The 27,634-nt window shown below is 36.8% G+C and overlaps 1 protein-coding gene across 1 annotated transcript in view; it reads right to left on the reverse strand.

The window, feature by feature from the left end:
- The window catches only part of reck (reversion-inducing-cysteine-rich protein with kazal motifs), a 247,542-nt gene that overhangs the window by 103,800 nt on the left and 116,108 nt on the right, over nucleotides 1–27,634 (reverse strand). The window contains exons 7-8 of the mRNA XM_028804063.2: nucleotides 9,373–9,406; nucleotides 6,649–6,846 (exon numbers count right to left, since the gene is read on the reverse strand). Of these exons, the coding sequence (XP_028659896.1) occupies nucleotides 6,649–6,846; nucleotides 9,373–9,406 (232 nt within the window). The remainder of the gene's footprint in view (nucleotides 1–6,648; nucleotides 6,847–9,372; nucleotides 9,407–27,634) is intronic.

Genomic DNA, 27,634 nt, shown 5'->3' on the forward strand with positions numbered 1-27,634 from the left:
ATTCTTTTCAGAATTTATCGAACTTTAATGTGATGTTGTTAGATTTTCAGATTATTATTCTATTTTTAAATTATAAAATAAAATATCATGGTTTTTGATATCAAGAAAGTCGTGGTTTTTCATTTCAATAAATCATTATTTCAGTAATTTATTTTAATAATTTAATTCAATAAATTACATTATTTTTGATCAAGTAAACTTTCTTTCACAGAAACAAACTATTAAAAAAAATGATCTGTTTAGAACACCAATGTTTGTATTTAGGTGATTTAGTTAGCTGAAGGTCGAGTTCCAATGACCCATTCAATACCATTTTAGTTTTTCATGTGATTTTTCCTGTTAGTTAAATGAGTCATTTTTTTAAAAAAGTTTTTTTATCTATAAGAATGTCAGTTAAAACGAATGGATTGTTTATTTAGTCTCTTATAAATACTCATCGAGCACAGTGGACCTCAGTTTAACGGGAATACTCCAATCGGTATGAGAGTAAATATGTTATTCTTATTTCATGATTTTTACTCCGTTAAGTAATAATTCATTTTTCTTTTACATATTTATAGAAAATCGTGATTTTGGCCGCAAGGCCCCCCTAGTATGTGTGTGTGTGTGTATATATATATATATATATATATATATATATATATATATATATATATATATATATATATATATATATATATATATATACACACACACACACACACATATATATATATATGTTAGGGCTGGGAATCGATTAAAAAAATGAATCGCATAAATATATCTAATTAATTGTGATTAATGGCATCTTACATTAAAACATGTAATTATAAAATTAACACATAAATCATGAAGCAAATACACATTGAATCTCAAATTTAATGTGGATTCAACAGAAAGCAATTTAAAAAAATTTAATGGCATAGTTTAAATTTAAACAATGCCCTTAAACGTGAACTTTTAACAAAATACTACTTGAGCAAGTACAACATAAATTTGAATGCCTTCCTGAAAAGAAGACAATAAGAAAGCAAGGCCAATGAAATTATGAAATTGGCATAGCATATGTGACCCAAATGTGTCAAAGTAAAAATTAAACAATCAAAATGACTGTTGAGTTTGAATGCACTGTTGAAGATTGATTTAATTGAAATATGCATTTCTTAAATGGGCATACATTAAAAGGTGTACTAAAACTCCATAAATATTATCCTCAATTGTTCATCACCATCAACGTCTTGATAATTATACTCTACACAAGTGTTTTTCAACTGGTGCATCGTGGAAATAACAGTGTAATGCCCCTGGGTCCAGAACGGAGAGAGACACAATGCTGAGGTGGTCGAGACCTGTCTGAGGAAGATGGGACTACCTGGAAAGGCTGACATAAAAGCAACTCTGTGATCGCTGTTTTGCAGACACATCTCTGACCTGCTTTTTTTGCCTCCCCCTGTCCATTTTAGTATGTCTATGAGATTTAATGCTCCCCCTGAACATATGTTAGTATTTATAAAATAATTAAATGAACACCAGTGCTACGTATCGACATATGGAATATTGATGTGAACCGTGAAATATGAAAAGTTAAACCTTTAAATGAACATTTTATTTCATAACATTTTTAAAGGAAGCATATAAATACGGTACTGGATGTGTATGTAATTCTTTAGGGACATACTAGTGATGTGCAAAACAATTCTTTTTAGTGATCTGTTTCATTTTCATTTTCTTTGAATTATTTGGCATTTACTACATAACAAGAATATACAGTATATATACATATATATGTTTCCTCCGGGTGCTCCGGTTTCCTCCCGCAGTCCAAAGACATGCAGGTTAGGTGCATTGGTGATTCTAAATTGTCCCTAGTGTGTGCTTGGTGTGTGTGTGTGTTTGTGTGAGCGCCCTGCAGTGGGCTGGCGCCCTGCCCGGGGTTTGTTTCCTGCCTTGTGCCCTGTGTTGGCTGGGATTGGCTCCAGCAGACCCCCGTGACCCTGTAGTTAGGATATAGCGGGTTGGATAATGGATGGATGGATACATATATACACAAACATATATATATATTTGACCTCACTAAACATAAATGTTTATTCAGTCTCCTGCAGGAATGAAACAGAAACAGCACCTCATTGTGTATCTGTCCCCCCTGGCCATCGGACCTTACTCTTTTTCTATGTTAACTAATGTTGTCTTATTTTAAATTTCTTATTTTTTTTTTTTCTTTTCTTCATTATGTAAAGCACTTTGAGCTACTTTTTTATATGAAAATGTGCTATATAAATAAATGTTGTTGTTGTTGTTGTATTTCTTGTTTATTAACTGGATAGTTTAACACTCACCATTTTCAAATCTCTCTATTATAATAAAAAAAACCCTGGGATGAGACGAGACTTTTTCAGAGAGATACTTTCATGTCCTGAGAGACGAGACTTTGTACCAAGAGATTTAACCATGCCTGGGGCCGGAAATAAAAGACAAAGAGTAGATGACAAAGTAGAACGTCCTAAAGAATTCTAAAATGTTGGCGCGATAGAGATAATGAAAGTACTAAAATTCGTAAGTCTCAAAAAAATGATAGTAAAGATCGCATTAACACAAACAAATGGAAATTATTACTTGGTGAAATAACGGAACAGCAAAAAGGGATCGACTATATTGTTTGGAATTAAACAAGTCTGACACTTGTAGATTGTCTAATTTGTGTTGCCATCAGGGGAAAAGTAGTGTTTCTTCCCAACGAAGAGGTCTATCTGCGAGAATTAAAAGATTTGTTGTTTGGTGAAAGTGAAATCCACATACGCAAGCGGCAGAGATGCAAAGAGGCTGGCATGTAGCGCAATCCTGGGGGGGTGGGGGGGGCGGGCGGATTGGATATTTGGTGAGCGAAACAAGCAGTGGGCGAAGCCCCATAGTTGACATAATTATAATCTATTTTCATTAGATAAAATTAGTTGGACAGGTTGAAAAAAATTAAGAAAACATTCCATTTTTCATATACGTAGAAGAAAATTAATATCATGCTAATAAAATGCATTACCCTACTAATGTGGCACTGTATCAGTTAAAAGATGCCAGCCACAAAGATCTACAAAGCAAAAAGTTTTTCAATAATATATTTGTTTTCTTAAAATTTTAACATACGACAGACATGAGACTGAAAAAAGCTTTCATTTTGTTCCTACTACAGGTAAACTTTACACAAAAAATGATGAAAATGACATAAGATCCTACACTTCCAAAAACATTAATCAAGTAAAAGACTGTGCTGTTATTGGTTGAAACAAAACATTCATGATATTGCATTGTGCCATCAAAACGAGGATGACGCCCACTATGGTTATTATATGTGAGACCTCTGATAGCTAAGTGGACAGTGGGGGGAGGAGGTCTCACAAATCTGGTTTCCCACTCCTTTCATTCCACTGGCATCAATCTTAATGTAAAAGTTAAAAATGCCTCTAATACTGTAAGTAAAAGAAAACTGTAATATAAATGGTGGCTGGGCAGACAAGGTCATGACTAACTAACAATCTATCTGCTTTCATCCTGTTGGAACTACAAACTCTCCACTTGCTTGAGGTGAAACAGATCTGGTAAGCAGAACTTCACAATATTTTTTCCAGCCTAACAGATTTTTGCAAGGTTCAAACAATGATACAAATTACATATGCAGATGTGCAAAACAATTATGCAAATTCAGTTGATTAAAAGTTTCAACCGTCTGGGTGCACATTCCATTTTGCTGCATTTTTAGGACTTCATTATGCAGTAAAACTCTCACCATATGGCCCATGACATTTATCAGGGAAAGGTGTAAATCCGAGCTATGTTTATTTGTGCTAGAAGAGTAAGGCATGGCATGTCTGCACATTCTATGGCATGTGTGTTGGGATTTGATAAGCTATATACGATCATATAACACCATGATGCAAAACACAAAAACAAAAACAAAAAGATGAATGCTGTAAAGGAAGGTGATAAACAAAGAAAGCTAATAGTTTCAATAATCGTATTTCATCTCAAAATAATTTTAAATCTAATTTTCCTGATAAGGATTGCAGTGCATTTACAGTATACCTAGTACAAGGGGGCAAATTTTTTATATTATATTTTATACCTGTAGTGACCTCTTAATTATTTTTTTTGTTTTGTTTATTAGGTTCTGATAAAAATACAAGAAAAAAAAATCTGCCTTCTGTCTCAAGTCTCTCATTCCATTTCTGTCTCTCCAGCAGTTTCACTCTGTTGGACGTAACCATTGTTAATGTTTGTGATACACTATCTATTTGAATCCTTTTTTAAATGCATGTAGTAATAAAATGCATTGCATTTTTAATTCAGACAGACATGCATTGCAAACATTAGTACTGCTGCTGAGAATCTTAGAGCAAATATGTGTAATTGACAGAGAAAGTGACACTAAACTTAATAAAGGACAATTTAAACAGAAAAAAAATATTTGTATGACACTATTTCTGACCATCCTGTAGTAATATTCTGTCAGGCATATTCAACATTAATGTTTATGATAACTAAACAAAGGAAAATTTAAAATGAAAAATATCTGTAATTAAAAAGAATGAAAGAGCAATAAATACAATCAAGTTCATTAACAAAAATCTACTGATTTTACCTTTTTAATGTAGCAAAATGAGAGCAACAATAACTTGTGTAAATTACCATATATATTCATGTATAAGTCGGGTCTTGAAACCCGAAAACTCGATCATAAAATCAGACCCCGACTTATATGCCCGTTCAAAAATGCAACACTTTTTTTTTTACATCTTCTTGCCTACTCCAATCTCACATCAGTTTCTCAGACGCATCGAATTTTGTTGCAGTAGCGCAGTTACCAATTTTTTCTGCTACTTCAACGACGTTTAATTTAAAACCAGCTTCATATTTTCTTCTGATCGAACGCTCCATCGTAGATAAGGGATGCTCTTACAATAAAGGTGTATGAGGGTGTGAGATACAAAAAACACAAATCAGTGCAAACGTCACTTCGAAATAGTTTGGGTATTACTGTGTGGTCACATAGGCACAATACATAGAAAAAAAGGCTGTGTGCTCTGTGGTTGCTCTCTCAGGTGGGCGTTAGCATATCATAATTTCTTGGGCCAATAGTGTGAGTTTTCCGCATTCGACTTATATGACCGACATTATAAAATATCAGAAATTATACAGTAAAAGCAAATCCTGACTTATCCACGGGAGAACTTATCTGCGAGTATATATGGTAAATTAACAAATATAAAGTGGCTGGTCTGGCCTCCCAGAGCCTGAGTACTGCAGTTAGACGAGGAGACTAGAAAGGACTTCGGTTGGCCACAACTCTTCTCTGCAGCATTAGCTAGCTTTTGCTCATTGAGCTTCCATTCCATTCGTTTCTTGATGTTTGAACATTCTTTTATTCATTTTGTGATATGCTTGTTTCTTTAGAGACATTTAGTTTAGTAATTGTAATGCTTTTCTTTCTCGAGAAAACTTGCAATGTAGATTCCTCTGGATTCGACACTTGCTTTATTTTGTGGTTTAAGTCTCCCTGGTTTTTCTGTTAAATAATTCTTTATTAGCAATTTGCTTCCATTACCTACTTGAGTTTTTTTCCCCTTTTTAATTGAATTAACTAATTGGGAATTTCTTTTCGAGTAGCGCAGTGGGTAGCACTGCTGCCTCGCAGTTTGGAGACCTGGGTTCGCTTCCCGGGTCCTCCCTGCGTGAAGTTTGCCCGTGTCTGCGTGGGTTTCCTCCGGGTGCTCCGGTTTCCTTCCACAGTCCAAAGACATGCAGGTTAGGTGGATTGGCGATTCTAAATTGTCCCTAGTGTGTGCTTGGTGTGTGGGTATGCGTGTGTGTGCCCTGCGGTGGGCTGGCACCCTGCCCAGGGTTTGTTTCCTGCCTTGTGCCCTGTGTTGGCTGGGATTGGATCCAGCAGACTCCTGTGACCCTGTAGTTAGGATATAGCGGGTTGGATAATGGATGGATGGAATTTCTTTTCTGTTAATATACTTATTCAAATTATAAATTCTTAAATGAACGGACCTGTGAAAGTTTTGGAAGGGTTCTTTTCTGTTTTGTCTTTTCTTTCTCAGAAAGATATGAAATTATATTAAAGTGTATTTCTTCTAATCATTCTAACTGATATGTGCTCTCACTCCAATATTAAATCCAGAAGTAATATTATTACAGAACAAGTGAACAACATGAAGAAAAGAAAGAAAGAAAGAAAGAAAGAAAGAAAGAAAGAAAGAAAGAAAGAAAGAAAGAAAGAAAGAAAGAAAGAAAGAAAGAAAGAAAGAAAGAAAGAATAAAATGACATACATTCAAATGATGGATCCAGGAAGTTCAGACATAATTTATTTGCTTTAGTTTTGCATCATTCACTGTGCCATGCGGGCACATCAAAGACTAGGCAGTATGTGCTGCAGCTTTTGTTGTGCACTAATTACTGTTTTGTGGGTTGATTTCTAGATTGGGCAACTCTCTCTTTGTTCTTGTGGGATTTTCCACTATCATCAACAAATGCCTGCATATTTCTTTCAAATATGTCAAACTACAATAAAATCAGAAAATATTAAAACATTATGATTGTATAAAAAATACAGGTAATCTACATTTCTAAATATAACATCACAAAAATTACAAAAAAAACTCAGTACTTACTGTCAATAGGATTCGTCATGGGGTACGACTGAGTGTAGTTGTCCACACAGCGCAGTAACTGAGGGCTGATGGAGGCACAGTAACTCTCTACTGCCTTAATTTGTGAAGGGCTAGGTGAAGAGTCTGTGCGAAATATGGCTTGGCAGTATTCCCGACAGTTTGTGTGCCGTCCTGCATAACTACAGCAGACAGATCCCACTATAATAAATAAAAACAGAAACCCATTCAAAGCAACTGTAACTGCACAGCTGAATCAATTTAAGACAGTTAGAATCATTTTTAATATTTTTTAGCATTTTAAGGGTTCAACTTGTCATAAGAGTCCAAGGGAATAAAACAATGCACTACAATAGCAGAAAACACAATACATTTTAGATAGATAGATAGATAGATAGATAGATAGATAGATAGATAGATAGATAGATAGATAGATAGATAGATAGATAGATAGATAGATAGATAGATAGATGTTTTTATGAAAAAATGATTCAATAACGGGTATCAAGGAGCTCTTGACAAACACATAGTAGTGTTTTAGTTTGAAATGTCTGGTGGGGCCATTCCAGAATAATCTTATACAGTATTTGTGCAGACCTCTTTGATATAAACATTATCCTAACTACTCTATAATATCTACCATATAATACCGTTTTTTTGCTAATGACCAGTGACATATGCAAGTTCACACAACTAATGAATTCATTTCAAGGATAAATTGCAGCATTAGTGCAGTTTAATAAGGCTGTCAGATTGAAACATTCAAATATAAATCAAATTTATTTTAAAAAGACTTTGTTTGGAGGTAAAACCTAATGTTCAATTGTCAAAGAACAGTTGTTGCTTTACCCACACTAGTTTTGGTATCCTATTACTCTAGATATGAAATGCAAAGCTGCAGTATTTCTCTGATATGTTTTTGCATTTCACTTGCTACAATCAACCCTTTCTCAATTTTGAATGGTTAGCTTGTTATTTTAATTTGTTAAACTTATAGCCAGACCCATTCACCACATAGTTTTTTTTAATCCAGTTACTCTGGAATTTGATCTACACGTGTACTTGCAGCAGTTTTTCTAAATGCTTTCCATGTGCCCTAAAAGTATAGTTTTGCATCTGATTTGTTCACATTCACTAACTGAGATCCGGGTGCGTACACCCGATGAGCCCCAATTAGGATGAAACACATGTCATGTACTCTTTGCATTATTTGGCAGGTACTGTATATCATGTCTATGATCTGCTTCTCACAACTACAAATGTGTGTGTGGCAGATGTCTGCCGACTGGCTGACTAATTACAGTATATATACTATATATACTGTACATACTGTATGTATTTGGTGTATTTATGGAAGTTGTACAACACTTTGGTCTACTTTTGTTGTTTTTATATGAGTTCTATAAATAAAACTTGGCTTGACTTGATACTGTCTTTTTCTGAAAATGTGTAATTGATGTCTACACAGAAATGAGTCTTTACTGGAATATAATATGTACTGCATTTTACAAAACTCAAGGTTGATTGCTTTATGAAAACATAACACTAAATCTCAACTATGAAATTATGATGCATTGACAGCAAAGAGCTATTATAGTAAAGAACATACTGTTTAAAAACTTGGTGCTAAGGATGTGTGGTTGGGTCATTTCACCCAGTTCTACCTACTGTGGACATGTCCCTATGCTACTTTTATAAATCCGTAAAAAGGTTTATAACTCGTGAAGATGCAAATGAAATCGTAACTTTATCATATTTTATGTTTAAACTAAAATATGTTTTTTTTGCCTCGATTCAACATACATTATCTCAATATTTCCTACAAAAAAAACAAACTCTTACATGCCACACTCCAAAAATGAAAAATATCTTTAGACTCTCAGGTATGACTGTTACTTGAAGGTTCTTGTTGTTTGTTTTGTTAGTGCATTATTTATGTATTTGTCTGGACAAACTGGTGAGGAAGGCAGGCTCTATTGTTGGCATGGAGCTAGACAGTCTGACATCTGTGGCAGAGCGACGGGCGCTCAGCAGGCTCCTATCAATTATGGAAAATGCACTGCATCCACTAAACAGTGTCATCTCTAGACAGAGGAGCAGCTTCAGCGACAGACTGCTGTCACTGTCCTGTTCCACTGACAGACTGAGGAAATTGTTCCTCCCCCAAACTATGCGATTCTTCAATTCCACCCGGTGGGGTAAACGTTAACATTATATATAAAGTTATTGTCTGTTTTTACCTGCATTATTATCAATCTTTAATTTAATATTGTTTTTTGTATCAGTAAGGTGCTGCTGGAGTATGTGAATTTCCCCTTGGGATCAATAAAGTATCTATCTATCTATCTATCTATCTATCTATCTATCTATCTATCTATCTATCTATCTATCTATCTATCTATCTATCTATAGGCCTACTCATATTATTGATTGCTTATATTTTAGCAGCAAAACGTTTATTGTGACACTCAAAAAGCTGTTTACATAAATGTGAACAGAACAGACGTTTCCATCTCTGCAGGGCATTATCACCTTTACATTGCTCTGCAGATCGACTCTGTTAACCCCCACATCCGTAGGTTTGTATGACAAACAGCTGTAATTGTTCCCCAAATAGTGCAAATTTCAGGGGAGATATGGAAAATCTGATAAGCAAAATAAATCAATTCATGGAGCTCAACAATCTTGCTCATTATTATAAAGTGTAAAATATTAAAATGTACTCACTCTCATTCCTGTTGATACAATTGTAGAGAGCAGTCTGTGAAAAAAGTAAAACACGTTTATTTTCTCTGATCAGAATCCATTGATCTATAGTAATAGAATTTAATCTTACTCCATATTGTGTTACCAAGCAATATACAATTTATCAAATGAAAGAAAACACCATCCATTAGCCAACCCGCTATAGCCTAACTACAGGGTCATGGGGGTCTGCTGGAGCCAATCCCAGCCAACACAGAGCGCAAGGCAGGAAACAAACCCTGGGCAGGGCGCCAGCCCACCACAGTGAAAGAAAACCCAGTAAATGAATTATAACACAAGAGCATTGAAGTTGTGGAGTACGCACGGGTAGCCTCAAAAAAATTTGCAGTACAGCAGATGTTATGAAGGCAAAAACGAACATGTAACAAAACCCAAAAATAAAAATTAACACAGTTTAAATTGCACTATCCAATTTAGAGTCATGAGGGGCTGGAGTCTGTTCCAGTTAGTGCTTAAGTATGTATAATTAAATATTATTAATCGTTATGACCAGCTGGGCTCCACAAAACACAAAACACAGACTTTTCTCAAAAACAGCCTCAGGATTACAATGGAGCCTGAAAACTAAAGTCAGGTTTACTAAAAACAAAAGCAGGCTTGTGACCTACACCAACCATAAAGGTATGAAGGCTTAAAAAAACTTAAATGGGAAAGACTAAATGTGAAAAACCTGGCCCAGAGGATAAAGCCAGTGTCTCTTAGTATATGAACATTTAAATAACAAAGAAAACAGATTTAATAAACAATAGCAAAATTAAATCACACAGGTATGAATCAAAGGCAAAACTAAAAGTAAACAAACAAAGCAAGTTCTTGATCCAGGAATCGTAGTCCTTAAACATAGCTAAAATTCAGTACTCCAAAACATTATCAAAAAAATGCACTTATAACAGACTACATTTACTCTGATTTTCTTGTCTCACTTCAAGTTTCTGCCTCAAGACCCCCACATCTTTGAATTATTGATTCCAAATATAGGAAAGCCTTTACATCTTCTAAATGGTCTGCTCCCTATTATTATCCTCTCCACTTTAGTTTCAGAACCTATATTGAGTTTATGATCTGCTTATTCTCATCTAATACTTCTCTATAGCACATCTGCACTTAATTCCATTTCTCATCCCTCGTATCTTTGCTTAACTCAATATTATCTGCAAAAACACTTTTCTGTCTTATCTCATTTAACATTAGTAAAAGCAAGGAAATCAGCGGGCTCAATCTCATCAATGTCTTTGACAGCTGCTTTGCTTACTTTATACATTTTTTTGTTTTAAACCTCAATAAGGTGGATTGGCAATAAATACTGTCTGACAGCTCATTACTTAACATCAACGGAATTCACTACCACATTTAATACCATACAGCCTAGACAGCTAGGGGATCAGTGCCAGTCTATGAGGGTGGATTGTATCATAGTGTTCTGAACAATGGACTACCTAACTGGTAGACCACAGATTGAGTGATTTAACATCCATCCCGTTAAACCCGATTGTAACTCATGCTCAGAATTCTATAAAATTACGGTTATGCCCAAGTCAGACTCGGGGAGACATACAATTAACTTCTTTGTAGCGTTAAGCCGAAATAACTCTTGAGGACAGTATTCTGCTGCTATCTAGTGGATGAAATGGTATCATGTTGCAAAAAAATCATGAATATTTCTATGCGGTCTGCCACAGTCAATGGTAAACAATAAATATTCTTAAGTAGTGTGAAACCTTCAACCAAAGTCACATTAACAAAAGAAAAGCGGTAAAATATTTTAAAAAAAATGAAACTAAATCATTGATCGAATCAAATGATAGTGATGATGATGTGAATTGGTCATCAGCTTTTGACACTAACAGTGAAAGGGACACCTGTTTAGATGATTCTGACCTGCCAAGTTTCGTTGAGGTTTATGATTAGTGTTGGCTCCTCTTTGCCCTATTACGGATAACCTGGGTCTGAAGATTTATGTTTACCATGATTATCTGGACTATTTACCATTTGTCGATAACAGTTATGTGGAGAAAATAATTGCTGAAACAAACCGTCACAGTAAAGAATTTGCTTGTCACAGACAGTCGGTGGCGGCCTGTTGCTGCGGATGACATGTGGGTGGTTTTAAGTCTCCTGATACTGCAGAGCAGAGAGGGAAAACCAGTCCAGAGATGGCAATGGTCCACAAACCAGTTGTTGCAGACACCCATTTTTAGTGGTTATTATTGAGTGTCATTTTTCACTCATTATGAAATACCTGTATTTTACTAACAACGATGACTATGATGAAGCCAATCACCTAGCACAAAACTATACATACTGTGGGAAATGTATCAGGTGATCATGCAAAATATGCAGAAGGTGTATGTTCCCAATCATGACATAAGTACTGATTAAAGTCTCAAGGGAAGGCTGATGTGGGTATGTTAAATTGCATCCAAATAGGCAAATCTGGTATAAAGTTCTGCATGCTGAGCAAAGCAAACTCTAGATACATCTATACTAATAAAAGGCAAAGCCCTCACTGACTCACTCATCACTAATTCACCAACTTCCCGTGTGGGTAGAAGGCTAAAATTTGGCAGGCTCATTCCTTACAGCTTACTTACAAAAGTTACGCAGGTTTCATTTCTAAATTCTACGCATAACGGTCGACAATGTCCGCCATGTTAAACTTTCTTATTTATGGCTCCATCTTCACGAAATTTGGTAGGCGGCTTCCCTGCACTAACCGAAACCGATGTACGTACTTATTTCGGTGGTATGACGCCACTGTCGGCCGCCATATTGAACTTTCCAACGGTCTTTGTTACTTAATGGGCCCATCTTCAAGAAATTTGGTACGCGGGTTCCCAATGCTAACTGAATCCTACTTACGTACATATATACATCCATACCCTGCAGCTCGGTCGCCGTGTGAGGTGGTGTTGGGTCCCCCATCCCCACACCTCCCACGTAGTTGGCTGCCTGCCTATATAAGGCCGTCCGTCGCTCCGGTCTATTCATTCCCTTCCTTGCTTCTCCACGGTATTCACGTCTCCGTGCTGATAACTGCAGCCTTTTTATTTAGTTCACAGCTTCTCCGCTGTTTTATTGTTCATTTATTACGATTATAGTTATTGTGTAGGTATTTTAGACTTAGTTTACATTGTTCAGGTACCCATTTCCTTTATCGTTCCAACCGTACTCCCATTAACATGTCTATCGAGGTGATCACCATCGATCAAAGAACTGTCACTTACCAAGTGGTTTCCATGCCCGGAGATGGCGACTGCCTTTTCCATTCTCTGTGTTACATATTGCATGGCCATATCAGGCTCACTCTTGATATCCAGAGGAACATTGTGTCTTATGTACCGAAATGGCCAAATATTTTACACCTTTGGACAACCACCAATGCCTCTTAAACATGTTAGATTCACAGGTGACGATTTGAGTAGTGGACACTTTGATGTTTATGAATATTTAAACTCTAAAAATTATGCGAAGTTATCAATGAAACCCATTTCAATTCAAACGCCTCCAATTTCCAGTAAGGCTCTGCTTCGCAATGACAATTAATAAGTCTCAGGGACAGACCCTACAAAAGGTTGGCATTGATTTGAGGCAAGATTGCTTTTCACATGGCCAACTATACGTTGCATGCTCAAGAGTAAGCTCAGCGCACAGCTTGGTCATATTACAACCGGAGGGCCGAACTGACAACATAGTATACAAAGAGATCCTTAACAAATAATTACTGGTATATTTTCCATCAGTTTAAAAAGGTTTACTTTTCTTCTTAATAAAAATTTTAAAGCAGTAATTCGCCACTGTGAAGCGCGGGTATTTTGCTAGTCTGGAATAAACAAAAAAAAATCTTACATCTGCTCCAACAGTACCTATGTGCATTGGTGACTATTTCAAAACATATCACATGAAGCACATATGCTAAATCTGCCATCAGTATAGCAGTGGACACTAGACATTCAGTCCTACCATGATAATGTTGTCTTTTTGGTATTTACATGTTTCTGTTACACATGATAACATCTTTTGTTGTTGAAAAACATTCAACACTTTGGGCTCATTTTTCCAGGGTAAAAATAATGCTAAGAAAGAACGATATATCAGACATGGTAAGGGATTACACAGGGAACCCATTTTGGCTCCTTTCTAGTTTACCCCGTACACCTCAAAGCTTTAGATACAATAATAAATCATGTCATCTGCAGAAATTGTCTAATGACACAGCCATTGTTGGTTGTATCAGCGGTGGGCTTGACAATGAATTCAATACACTGTGGAGGGCTTTGCTGTATAGTGCAAACTGAACCACATATAGCTCAACATCAACAGGACAAAGGAAATAATCATAGACTTCAGGAGAGTCAAGCCAACTCTGCTCCCATTTTGCACTGCTGGTGAAGATGTGGAGGTGATGAGAACATGCAAGTACCTCAAGTTTGCATATGAATGACAGACTTGAGTGGAGTACCAACACAGAGGCTGCATACAAGTAAAGACAGCATTGTTTCTATTTCCTGAGGATGTTGAGGTCTTTTGGCGTAGGCAGTCCACTCTTATATGTTTTCTACAAGTCTATAGTGGGCGGTGTAACTTTCTATGTAGTAGTATGCTGAGGAAATGGCATTAGTGCAGGTGTTGCCAACGGGCTAAACAAAACGCTGGTTCAGTCTTGGGCATCAGTCACTGCAGGAAATGGTAGAACAGTGGTCACTCAGGAAGCAATGGCTGTTATCCCTTTCATGCGGTCTTGGCTAAACAGAGAAGCAGACTTTAGTAACAGACTGCGAGAATTGCATTGAGACCTATGTGATGTCCTTTGTACCATCAGCCATCAGGTACTATAATGAGTCAACCCCTAGGCTGGGGTGGTATTGTTCCCTGTATGCTTAAATGGTACTGAGATGGTCTAGAAGACATCCTAACAGATAATGAGTCAAATATAATTTGCCAATGACTGACATCCTGTTCTATGAAATTGTAACTTATAAATATGTGTGATTTTAATCTAATCTAATCTAATTAATGAATGCCTACACTTTATTAATATATTTATCTCTTATTATATGTGTTTTGTATTCAGTTAACATATTATTATAATTCTTGTTAAATGTATGTTTGTGCCTTTTTATGTCTCCTGCTGTAACCCAGCAATTTAATAGTTACTATCCACTAAATGTTTAATTCCATAAAAGTTAATTTCTTTCTGAGTATGCACAGTTTATACTATTTCTATAAATATGAGTACGTTGCTGAGTACGTTGCTGACTGAAAACCAGGAATACATTCACAACAACCAAATAAGATTTAACCTGACCCTATAAACAACAGTCATAAGGCCTTCACTCTACAGAAATGAATAAACAATTCCGTGACTACAGGTTTGTGAACCTCTAGCCCTAGCTGCCAGTACTTAGGTTACAGGACGTAAAATGAAAAACATAAGGGGCGAAAAAGTTGTGAACTTTCAGCAGATTCAGTAAATGGAACAGCTACAAAGAAAAGTGCCATTGAACTATTTTCTTTTCCTATGTTTAGACAGCAAAGATCAAATAAGACCTATCCCAGTTATCCCAGCCCTCTACAAATACACACAAAGGCATACGCTCCAGCTCTGCAAAGACAGAAGAACTGATGGTGCCAGCCAGGGGTCACTTGGAAACACAGCCAAGCTCAAAGCTAAGCACAGAACTGTTTATTTTAGCTCATTTTACCAAAACCTAGCAAATGCATGATATAATGCACATACCCACACACATGCACGGAAAAGAATTTGAAACATTTGTCTTGTCAATATGAGCTGTTTGTTTGCTGTCTCCCTGACTGATGGAAAACCTAACCCACTGTTAACTATATTTAAAAAAGGAATATAAACATATACAGTATGTTAGAGATACACTCTTCCCTATGGCGAGCTGAAACAAGTTGTCCACTTTATGAATTCGGAATAAGCAATGTCCATAAGCAAAATTCAGATGGCTAAAATAAAAAACTGTAATGGAAATGAATGGAATACTTTTATGAGACATTAATTATGTAGGAAAGTGTAACAAAAAAAACCAAAAAAGAAGTCAAATGCAGTGATAATTTTGCATATGTTACTATTCCATTTTCTGCACACAGTTACTTTCTCAGCTTTCAGCACCTACTTGCTCATATAATACTAATACTAAGTCGTGGAAGTTTTAACATACTCACTAATACCGCTATTTCCATAATCACCAGGAACCACCATTAAATGGATGAAACAAATAAGGTACTTTAAATGCCAAATTGTATGCATGTTTAGTTTAAAATCAAGAATTGTAAATGATGTCTTACTTGTATACTGATTACATCTAATGTAAGGGATAAACAACTGCATACTTATCCACATAACAGAGATAGAAAAAAATACAACAGTGCTAATGGTGCAAATTATTGCTTTTCACTCTCTAGACTGAAATTTTATTTCCTCTTGCTATTGATTTTTCACTGTGCAGAACACCCATTTCTTCCAGCTTCTATGAATCAAAGTTTGCAAGTTGCATTTAGAAATGTCAACAAGTGTTTGTACTTCACCTGTGGTCCACCACAGCATTGTATAAAACAAACCAAATCAAATAACTAAACTGAAGGTTGAATAATTAAGTGCAGGGTAATTAAGAATCACAAGGTTTCTCATCTGCGCTATGACACAGGCAGAAACCAACAAGTCGCTACAGTGTTACCAGATGTAATATTACCATTTACATACTAAATATGATACAACAAAGCTGTGAAATTTCACACTTTATTACAGAAGACATCTGAAAAATGTTATTGTTTTGAACATTTTCTGCCTATTGGACAATTTCAGTGACTTTTTTGTGCTTTCTTATTATCAGTATGTTTTGTTTATTTTTATCATTATGTCGTAAAGTCATTTCAATGGCATTTTGTTTACCGATGTGTTTGTGATCTACACCTTTTGGGGATGCTTTCTTCTGGCTGTAGCTATATTGACAGTGATGCCCAGTAGGCCTGACCATACATCGACGTGACATACAACATCATTGTGTTCGCAATGTTTAAAATTAAAGTGTCCAATAACTTGGAAACCACGAGTAATCAAACTATGATAGTGTGTGTGTGCTCTTGTTATACAGTAGTTTGGGAAAGGTGATTTAGTTAGTTCAGGACTTCTACAAGTACCCTTCATCTTTTCACCTTCAGTTTTTAGTAGTGATGCTCTGATTGATCGACTGCCGATCAAAATCGGTTGATTTTCACCAAAAAAATACTCGATTGGTAATTAGTAAAAAGGCTGATCACAAAAACTGCTATTTTCAGCACCTACTTTTCTAAGTTTTATGGTAATTTAGTTGTAGTGCTCCTTTACTCAGGGTATTACTATATTTCAGATAATGCGTGTTTTTTTTTTCATTTGCAGCAAATTTCCAGCAGTGTAAACAAAGAGCAGTGAGTGGTAGCTTGTTTTATCAGTGAACAAGAGGCGGTTAGTATATTAGCCTTTACATTAAAGATAGTGGAGTAATAAAACTGAAAAAAAGCTGTCCTGTGCAACTAGACAAATGGCAAGAAAAGCTGCTTTAATGAACTCAGACCTTTATGTTGTCCTTTAAATTAAAACAGACACCGCTTGGGTTTGGGCAGCATGCTTGCTTAAAATGCCGCAGCATACATTGTTAATTGGAAAAAGAAAAGATAAAGAAGAATTTGGAATTACTGCTTAGTAAACAATAGGCTTCTTTTAAAGATTTGTACTGTGTTTATCATTTGTTGCTGTGTGCCATATATTTTTGGTAAGAAACAAGAACTACATAATTAAAATGGTAATCCATATTTTATAATTACACCTCAAGAATTACAAATGTCTAGTTAATACACTGAAGAAAAAAATACACCTGTGATTGTGTGAGAATATATATATATATATATATATATATATATATATTCACGGCATTCGAAGTCTGTGTCACAATCTGATAGTGTGGGTGGTTACCTACCAGGTAACGCTTTGTGGTTGGCCAGCAATCTGTTAACATCCGCCACGGTGCCCTCAGTTTGTGAAGAGCAGATCATAGAATGGTTTGAAAATTGTTTACTGTCAAATAAATGCAAAGAGTACACGACACGTGTTTCGCCCTCATTCTGGGCTCATCAGGTGTACACACTCCACTGCACTCCCTCTCGGGAATCGAACCTCGGACGTCAGCGTCAGAGGCGATGCCCCTAACGTTGCGCCACGGCGTGTGGTTCGTTTATTTGACAGCATGTAAATCGGGGTAATTACATTCACGGCATTCGAAGTCTGTATATATATATATTTGTTGTCAGGGAAATGGTGAAAACTACTGTTTTTAATTAAGTCTTGATTCAGATAGGTATATTACAGAAAAAAATGAACAAAATGACAGCTCATAATTATGCGAAGCATTTTATTTTCTTTTATGCCATATATATTATGGATAAATATTTTTGTACATAGTTTATTAGTTAAAGTATGTATTTTAAGGAAATTTGATTTATTTTAGTATTTTATGGCTAGTAAACAATAAGCCTACAGAATTTCTTTTTATTAATAAAAAATGAACATTTAACACCTGTGGTCTATACACTTTAATATAGGCGATAAAACTTCTATTTGTTTGGTTATGTCAGAGATTAGTATAAAAAGCTTTTTAATGGGATAAAGAAAAAAAATCGGCCGACCAAGTAACATGAAATTGGTGATCAGTACTGGCCTTAAAACCTGACTGGTGCATCCCTAGTTTTTAGTTGCTTTCACATTTATTCTAAAAAGTACCTACTGTTTAAAATATATCAGTCTGTCAAAACAATGTCTCCAGGTATTATTGGGAATTACCAGAAGATAAAAAATGCTAGACAGAAACCTATTCAGGGAAAGAATGTGATCAATACCAGGAAGAGCAAGGGAAACAGCAAACAAAACATACGGATAAACATTAAATCAAAAGGTCAGGAACAGAAACGAGACCTAATCACTTAAAACTATTTGTAAAAGAAGGTGACTACGCTAAAGCTTTTGTTTACAATTTGTCCAACTCAGGGATAATGAAACATGACACTGATGCTGAATTTAAAGCGGACTTCCACTGACATCAACGGAGCACTGACTGCGCTCACAAGATGCATCTCAGTGCATCACATAACACAAGACAGATGAAATGTAAAAACAGTAAACTTTGCAGAAACAAATAAAAACGTCTCAAAACCCATAAACATAGATTCTCCAGAGTAAAGATCTATAAACTGCCACACAAAACAAGAATAATAATAATTGATTACTACAGTATACTGCCGGTCTGCAAGTCCATAACAAACAACTTGGATCCCAGTGGACCAACTCTGTTAAAATTTAGCACAATTAACCTTTAGAGGAAATTTGTCAGGAAAGTTCCATTTTTGTTGAGATATCTTCAATAGAGCACACTGAACAAATATTTGACATTTCAGAAACTCGTTTTGAAAAGCACAGGAGAATCATTAAAAGTGTCTATCTTAAAATGTACAGAATACAGAAACATTATGTATGACTTCAAATACGGATTAATTTACTATTTCAAATTTACCTTAAGAGAAGTTACTTAAGTATTTTGTATACATTTTCACTTACTCATCCCACAGCTGCTCCTGACAGCAAAATATAAGTGATTAAAAAGTGAGTTGTGTTGTGTGTGTGAGCTGCCTGTTGAAACCTCTACCACAACCAGCTCACTTCTCCTGCTGCCTGAAGTCATGTCAGGCATGTTAATTCTTAGCAATCTTAAAAGTAAAAAAATTCAACCAACTTAATTTATGTAGAAATTAATATAAGTGGAAATGAACTCAACTACCTAAGCATGGCTATGTGACTTGTTATACATGCACTGACTAAATGCTAGAAACTTCCTCATTTGTACATCATCTGCAGATTATAATGATTCAATATTTCTCTCACACTGTAATTTATCGGCAAAGTGCCACAATGACCTGTTAACCACCACGGTCAGCTGCAGCAAACAAATTTAGAATAAGAATTCAACACATATTTTAACTTTTCATCAGGTTCTTCTTTCAAAAACTTTATATTAAAGATATCCATCCATCCATCCATCATCCAACCCACTATATCCTAACTACAAGGTCACGGGGGTCTGCTGGAGCCAATTGCAGCCAACACAGAGCGCAAGGCAGGAAACAAACCCCAGGCAGGGTGCCAGCTCACCACAGGGCACACACACACACACCAAGCACACACTACGGACAATTTAGGATCGCCAATCCAAACTAACCTGCATGTCTTTGGACTGTGGGAGGAAACCGGAGCTCCCGGAGGAAACCCACGCAGACACGGGGAGAACATGCAAACTCCACGCAGGGAGGACCCAGGAAGTGAACCCAGGTCTCCGTACTGCGAGGCAGCAGTGCTACCACTGCGCTACCGTATATTAAAGATATTTGAACTAAAATTAGACACAGACTTTCTGTAATGAAAAATAACAACAGTATACATTAATCAAAGCAATGTTAATTTAGTTTGAATCTATTATCTATGAAAGCTATTTCAACCATCACAATCCCATTACGCTCCTTTTCTACCTGCATGATATTGTAAAATGCCTTTGAAAACATATTTTGTGTACTCTAAGACATGAAATTACATTCTATTATCAGTTATTTTTTTAATATTACTCTACAATATAAAAATATTTATGAATAAAATTGTCATAACTACCTCATTGATGAAGTAACACAAAGTCTCCAAAAACACCAGAATGTTTCATCATGTATAAATTGCCTGTCTTTTTGACTAATGCATTGGTTTCAGTTGTGTAGTGGAGTGTAAAATGTGTGATATCTAGCATATAAGTTGATAATAATAATAACAATTCATTACATTTATATAGCGCTTTTCTCAGTACTCAAAGCGCTATCCACACAGGGAGGAACCGGGAAGCAAACCCACAATCTTCCACAGTCTCCTTACTGCAAAGCAGCAGCACTACCACTGCGCCACCTGTGAGGACTTAATAAATATTTTGTATGTATTTATTTATGGTGTTAATGAGACAGGAAGCTGGACAAACCAGTTTTCTACTCCCAAAGTTTCCATGATGCAAGCACCTTCTGGGACAGGTTTATGGTTTAGTTATTTCTTTTCTTTTTTGTTTATTACACCCACACTGTAAAGTAGCTGAAGTGGGAATGGAGTTATGTATGTGTTTCATTGGTGAATAGCTCAGGAAGGGGCACACAGACATATTCCATTGATCCAGTCATGCCAAGAAAGTACTGGGTGAACTAACAGGGCTGCCAGCTCCCACTGGTGTAGTACTTGTGATTGGCAGTATTCGTTGGCTATTCTGCCTCTTCCTCTCTTTCTTACCATCTTGCCTTGAGGAGAAAACCACCTCTCTCACTTACCATTCCTCCACAAAGAGAAGAGAAGTTTGTTTCAGCAACCATATTGAGATTGTGCAGATGATGAGGTTACAAAGAAGAATCAAATGCAGTTATAAGTTACAGGGTGACTTGAAACTACACATCTAGCAATATCACATTGTATGGTTTTAGTTTGTAAATCCACATTCTATTTGCTTGTATGGCACTTGTTATAATAAAACTTATCAGCTGTAATACATAATTAAAAGTGTAGCTCTTTCTACTGCTTGTTCCTTTATTTTACCTTATTGTCTGAGTTTATAGATTTAGAAAGGGGAGAAGGATCGCTGAACTCTTATACCTGACAACAGTGGTAAGTGTATGAGATTTGAGGCATTTTTGGTAAAGTCTACGTAATAAACAGTATAAAGAAAAAAATAGGGTGACCTAGAACTCTATCAAGACAAAACTGGTTATTATCTCGTTTTGAATTTTGACTCAGGTGTTTGCTTCTCCTTTGGACTTTCCTTTAATCATATCCCTTGGCACTTTGTGTGCTGGTCCTGGCTTAAAATGTTGGCAATTTGGACTGACATTTTTTCACACTTAGGCCGTAACAGTAATGGGATAAAAACAGAAACATGTTTGACCTGGTGCATTATACTAGTGGAAAGTTGTAATATGCTCCAATACTAGACACTTTCTGAACAGAACACTGGCACGTAAATACCTAAAAAAATGACTTGGGTCTGCTAAAGAAATGAAACAATAAACTATTATTTACCTGACATCCAAAGGAATATAAGCACCATAATGCAGATCAACATTTAATTCTAAATACAGTACATGATCATACAGGATGCTAGGTTTGTATCTGAAAATGCGTGCAATGTTTTCAGAAATACCCAAACATTAATGGACTACAAATAAGTCAAATGTTCTTAATATTGCAGTCAAAGAAGTCAAGGTTATACAAGAATACACGACTACCACTCACAGCAAAAAGATATGCACACCACTGACAGTCTTCTGATGACAGAACACATTCACGCCTTCATAAACACAGTATGGGTTATGTAAAGTTTGTTTTCATAACATGTCAGCAAAATCCAAGATGAAAAACTCTCCTATTAAACACAGAGCTGGGCATAATAAACTGAAATGGAATATAATACTGTACAGAGCAGGACACTTAGCCCAACAAAGCTTGCCAGTCCTATTCCCTAATTCCTCCAAAATAACATCTAGTTGAGTTTTGAAGGTCCCTAAAACCCTACTGTACGCCGCACTACTTGGTAACATATTCCATGTGTCTATGTATCTCTGTTCCAAAAACAACTTAACATTTGTGTGAAATTTACCCTTAACAAGTTTCCAACTGCGCCCCCATGTTTTTGTTATAAAATAACAGTTTTGATCCACTGTACTGATTATTTTCATTCTTTTAAACACTTTAATCATTTAACTTCTTAATCTCCTTTTACTTAAACTGGAAAGGTTCAACTGCTTCAGTCTTTCCGCATAACTCTACAGTCCCGGAGTCAGCCTAGTTGCTCTTCTCTGGACCTTTTCTAGCACTGCTATGTCCTTTTTTAGCCTGGAGACCAAAACTGCACACAGTACTCCAGATGAGGTCTCACCAGTGCGTTATAAAGCTTAAGCATAACCTTCTTGACTTGTACTGTATAACCTAACATTCTGCTAGCCTTCCTAATGACTTCTGAGCACTGTCTGGCAGTTGATAGTGTCAAGTTCACTATGACTCTTAAAATCATCTCATAAGGTGTACTCTCGATTTTCAGACCTCCCATTGTGTATACAAACCTAACATTTTTACTTCAGATGTGTAATACTTTATATTTACTGACATTAAATTTCATCTACCATAAATCTGTGCAAGTCCCCCTGTAAAGATTCAACTAATCCAAGATGATCTGCCAATCCGCCTAGCTTGGTATCATCTGCAAACATAACCAGCTTGTTATTTGTATTCCTATCCAAACCACTTACACCATAACCTTCTACTTCCTGTGTTTTACCCAATTCTGCATTCATCTACAAACATCATCCTGAAGTCCCACTTCTTTTAGTTTGATGCCCAACCTCTCATGTGGCACTTTATCAAATGCTTTCTGAAAATCAAGATAAATAATATCATAAGCTCCACTTTGATCATATGCTTTTGTTGCTTCGTCACAGAATTCCAGCATGTTAGTAAACAACCTTCCTCTTCTGAACTCATGCTGACTGTTCACTAAAACTCCTGTTCTTGCCATGTGCTGCTCAATCCTTTCCTTAACAAATCCTTCCATTAACTTACCTGTGATGCACATTAAGCTTACTGGTCTATAGTTAATTGGATCTGCCCAATCACCCCTTTTATATACCTGGGTAATGTTTGCCATTCTAGAATCACCAATTAACTTAGCATACGCATCTATGGTGATGCAGAAGGCAATTCCACACAAACACAAAAAGACCACGAAAAACCCACAGAAACAAGAATTGGGTGAGGGATTCCAACAAAATATGTTGGATCCATGACGCAGCAGCACAAACCACCGTGCCATCCTAAAATTCAAATATGTGCTGAAATGTGTATCTTAAAAAATCAACTATTTTAAAAAAGGGGATGTAACTAAAATAATTAGATGTACAGTACTGTAAGATAAAACATTATGTAAGTTAAGCACTAAAACTAAATATGTAATTTGCCTAAATGATAAAATATTCTACAAAACAACACATATATGAAACTTGTCTGCACCCTCTATATTAAAATATTCTAAATAATGGAGTACATAAACTAAATTTGTGTACATACCAAATTAAAAAAAAAAATTCTAAGAACTAGGGCAATAAAATCAATGTTTGCATATGTCAATGTTTTCCAGTGTTGATTCCTATACAGTCACACATCAAGAGTGCCATGCCAGCTGAGACGTTAGAGAAAAAATGTAACTAGCTTCACTGGGACATTTGCACTGTTTTTAATTATCTGCTAATCAAAGACAACAGCTGAGGTCACACTCGGCAAAGAGACAGAGTGCTATGACACTATCTGGGAAGAGAAGCAATGCCTGCTATCTGTGAGACAAGAAAGGAGAGGGAGTTCTCCAAAGACCCTGACTAATCTGCTCTGCTGTATGAGATGTCAGACATCAAGGCCAATGACCAGATAATACATGTTGGGGAAAAAAGCCGGTCCCTCTCACTCTCCAATTTGCTGTGATTATTTTATCCTAGCAAGGAAAGCCCAGTGCTTTTTTTTCTCTTTTTCCACAGCATAGGCCTCCTAAAACAAAGTGTGGGATGTAAAAATATGTAAATGACAAAACTAAATTAGGCAATTTTTTGGAGTAAATATTGCAAGCAAAGTAAAACGTGTAGTTGTCACAAAAATCTATAATCACAATGGTGTGAAAAAGTGTTTTTAGTTTACTCGGCCACTGGAAATCTTTCACTGGATTTAAAGAAATATACAGTAATGAAAGAGATGAAGGAGGTTGTAATGTTAGGTGTCAAACCTCAATCAAGAAGTCTGAGAAGTCCAAAAGCAGGTGTGGCGAGGCACTGAAAATGATAATCACAGACGGAAATGTGTGACTTTGAACATAAGAAATTCATAAATTCATCACGTGTCATGATTATTTATATACATTATGTGTTAGGGCAGTTTTTTTTCTAAAAACGTGGAAATGTCAGTTTCACATCTCCTGACTGCTTCCTCAAACTTAAAAAGAGAGTGGGGGTTTATATACTGTTATACTGCTTCCCCACAATTCTCTAAAGACTATTAAGCAACTCAGTTTTACGTTTTAATCCATACACTTATAACTCATAGATAAAGTGACTGATGTTTACTAAAGATGATCAAATTCTAATAAACAACAAAAAAATGAGATAAAGAGGCGGCCCCTTTACCTGTTCCTCTTATGTGGAAAATGCCAAGCACCGCTGTCAAATACAAACGCAGTTTCCCTCTGACACACTCTGTCTCTGCTAAGGAATCGCTCAGGCTGTCACACCCTCTCTAAATGAATCTGGGTCATGAAACTATTTGTCTTTGCTGAAGAATCACTCAGGTTGTCGCTCTCCTTCCTAGTCCCCATCCATCTGGAGATGGAAAGGCTGTGACGGGAACCCAGGTCACTGGAATTAGAAGCAATGAGACCTATCGCTCAACTAAATACAGTAGTGAGCTCCATTTAGCCAATCTGGCTGTTAGTGGACAAGCTTATTGTCCTGCAGTAAAAGTCTCTCTAAGCTTTGCTAATCATGCACAGTGGTTATGCTTGGCTGAGGAGGAGTGTTGTGAAAAGCACTAGACAGCTACGCACACTAACACCATCATTTAATGAGGTTCTCCCTTGACCAGTATACTGTCAGGAATGCATTACTCACTTACTACAAATGTCTGCTCATATAATCTTAATCATAATCTTTTATGCATTTGTTCTGTGTTCTGCATGTTTTTTGTTCCTTTACCATTATAGTAGGGTTTTAAAACAGGCAGAATTCAAATATTCTCTGTAAATATTTTTCAGATTCATTTTCCAATGTGCGGCACGTTGGCGCAGTGGGTAGCGCTGCTGCCTCGCAGTTGGGAGATCTGGGGACCTGGGGATCTAATGACAGAAGTACAATAATGTACACCAAACACTAAATACACATAATTTGTGCGCATAATTTTATTCATAAATAGTATAAAATTCAGCATATATAATTTGACTTATATTCAATAGGGGCAGCATGGTGGCGCTGCTGCCTTGCAGTTAGGAGACCCGGGTTCGCTTCCCGGGTCCTCCCTGCGTGGAGTTTGCATGTTCTCCCCGTGTCTGCGTGGGTTTCCTCCGGGCGCTCCGGTTTCCTCCCACAGTCCAAAGACATGCAGGTTAGGTGGATTGGCGATTCTAAATTGGCCCTAGTGTGTGCTTGGTGTGTGGGTGTGTTTGTGTGTGTCCTGCGGTGGGTTGGCACCCTCCCAGGATTGGTTCCCTGCCTTGTGCCCTGTGTTGGCTGGGATTGGCTCCAGCAGACCCCCGTGACCCTGTGTTTGGATTCAGCGGGTTGGAAAATGGATGGATGGATGGATTTTCCAATGTGTTAACATTTTCATCACATCTTTCAAAACTTTTTATGGACACCGTCATTTGTTGTGCTGATTGCTTTGGTAACTAGCTCAGGCAGCACAACATGTTATGTCATTAATGTGATCTCTTAACAGTCAGTTCCAAGGATCTCTGGGTTATTCATGATTGGACTGAATGCAAAAGATTGTTCACTTGTCGTGTGCTTAGGAGTGAATTCAGTTTATTTTGAACACTTGCAATAGTTTTGCAATGAAAATTCTAGGTTATGATCTGTGTTTTCATGAAAGACTGCACAGATTTTTTGGTAGTTGAATTAGGCTCACCTCTCGATTACGTTTCAATCTTTTGGTCCTTCTAAAAACAAAGAAATCTGCTTTCTCTCTAGCTTACAGTAGGCAGAATAGCCTTTTTTGATTACTTGTATCTTTAACATTTTGGTAACATCATATTGTCAACATTTTGTGTACTTGCTTATCATTATCACTTCCTGTGACAGTCCAGGTTGGCTCCAGGCTCCCTTGTCACTTCTGGGAGCCTCTTCAGACTGTAAACGTCAATAGTCATGTACCGAGATGAGCTGGGCAAATGAGGACACATACATTTAGCAAAGACTTATTGCAGAAAGTCTCTGTGCTTTTATTAGAACCAAAAAAAAAAGTGCAGTGCATCTTCATCAAATAAATAAATAATCCAACAAAGCCAAAGTGTCCAGTGGAAGTTAAAAGTCATTAAATAATTCCATAAAATATGAGGTTCAAAAAATATCACAGGCAGGAAGCAGTTCTAGAAAAACTCATGAGCCCTGAGTGCATTCACCTTAAAATAGATGTCTCCTCCGCTAACCCCAGGAGGATCCTGTAGCCTGAGGAGACATCCTACCATCAAGCACAGCAAACCCTTTGACTGGCTTGGGCCCCTGCTGCTATCACAGTTTCCCAGAAGAGTGTCACACCGAGCCTCGCTCCTCCGACTCCCGCTGCCATTCCTCAGCCTTGCGAGGGAGCCCTTGTGGAGCAGTTGGCCTCTCCTGCTCCCCAGTTTGTTCAGCAGGAGCGACCCTCAGGCCGCTCTTGAGCAGCAACTACACGCTCCTCTCCTGAGACTCTTCCTTGCTGACTGCCTCCATTCTCTTGCACTGGCTCTCTCCTCCTGATCCTGCCTTCTTTCTCCCATCTTTAACCTCTGTGTCTTTTTTCTTTCTTTTGCTCCTCTTAAATGGCCTGTTTGGGCACAGGTATGATATGCTGCTACCTCTGAGGTGTGAATGAGGCACCTGACTAATCCATTCACCTTTGCACATGAATGCGCAATCAGCCAAGCACCCCAATTATCCCAGGAGTGAAGCACAGTCACTCTTTCCAAAGCTGGTCTGATGATCCATCCCATACACTGCTCTTTCACACCTGCACCAAAGACCATTTGATAAGCTAGGTGAACTTCTTGTCCTGCAGAGAATCACTAGCCAAACTGGTTTTAGGAACTTTCCCCAACCCTGCAAATAACTTCTATATCAGTCCAAAAGGGAGGGCAGGGCGCTTAGTTAAACATCAAAGCACTGCTGTTCTTATCAATGATATGACACCCTGAAATACTAATATCACATTTGCTTTGTCTAACTTACAAATAAAGACATACAAAATATTTATCAACCGTTATACAAAATTTTACACCACAACAGCATTAAAGTTAAGATACAGTTAATTTACACAGACTAAAACTTCATTTTAGCAAAAATGTTACAGAGGTCTGATGAGAAATTTCAAATGGAAGTGAGG

Source organism: Erpetoichthys calabaricus, chromosome 6 (assembly GCF_900747795.2).
Source record: "Erpetoichthys calabaricus chromosome 6, fErpCal1.3, whole genome shotgun sequence".
Lineage (NCBI taxonomy): Eukaryota > Metazoa > Chordata > Cladistia > Polypteriformes > Polypteridae > Erpetoichthys > Erpetoichthys calabaricus.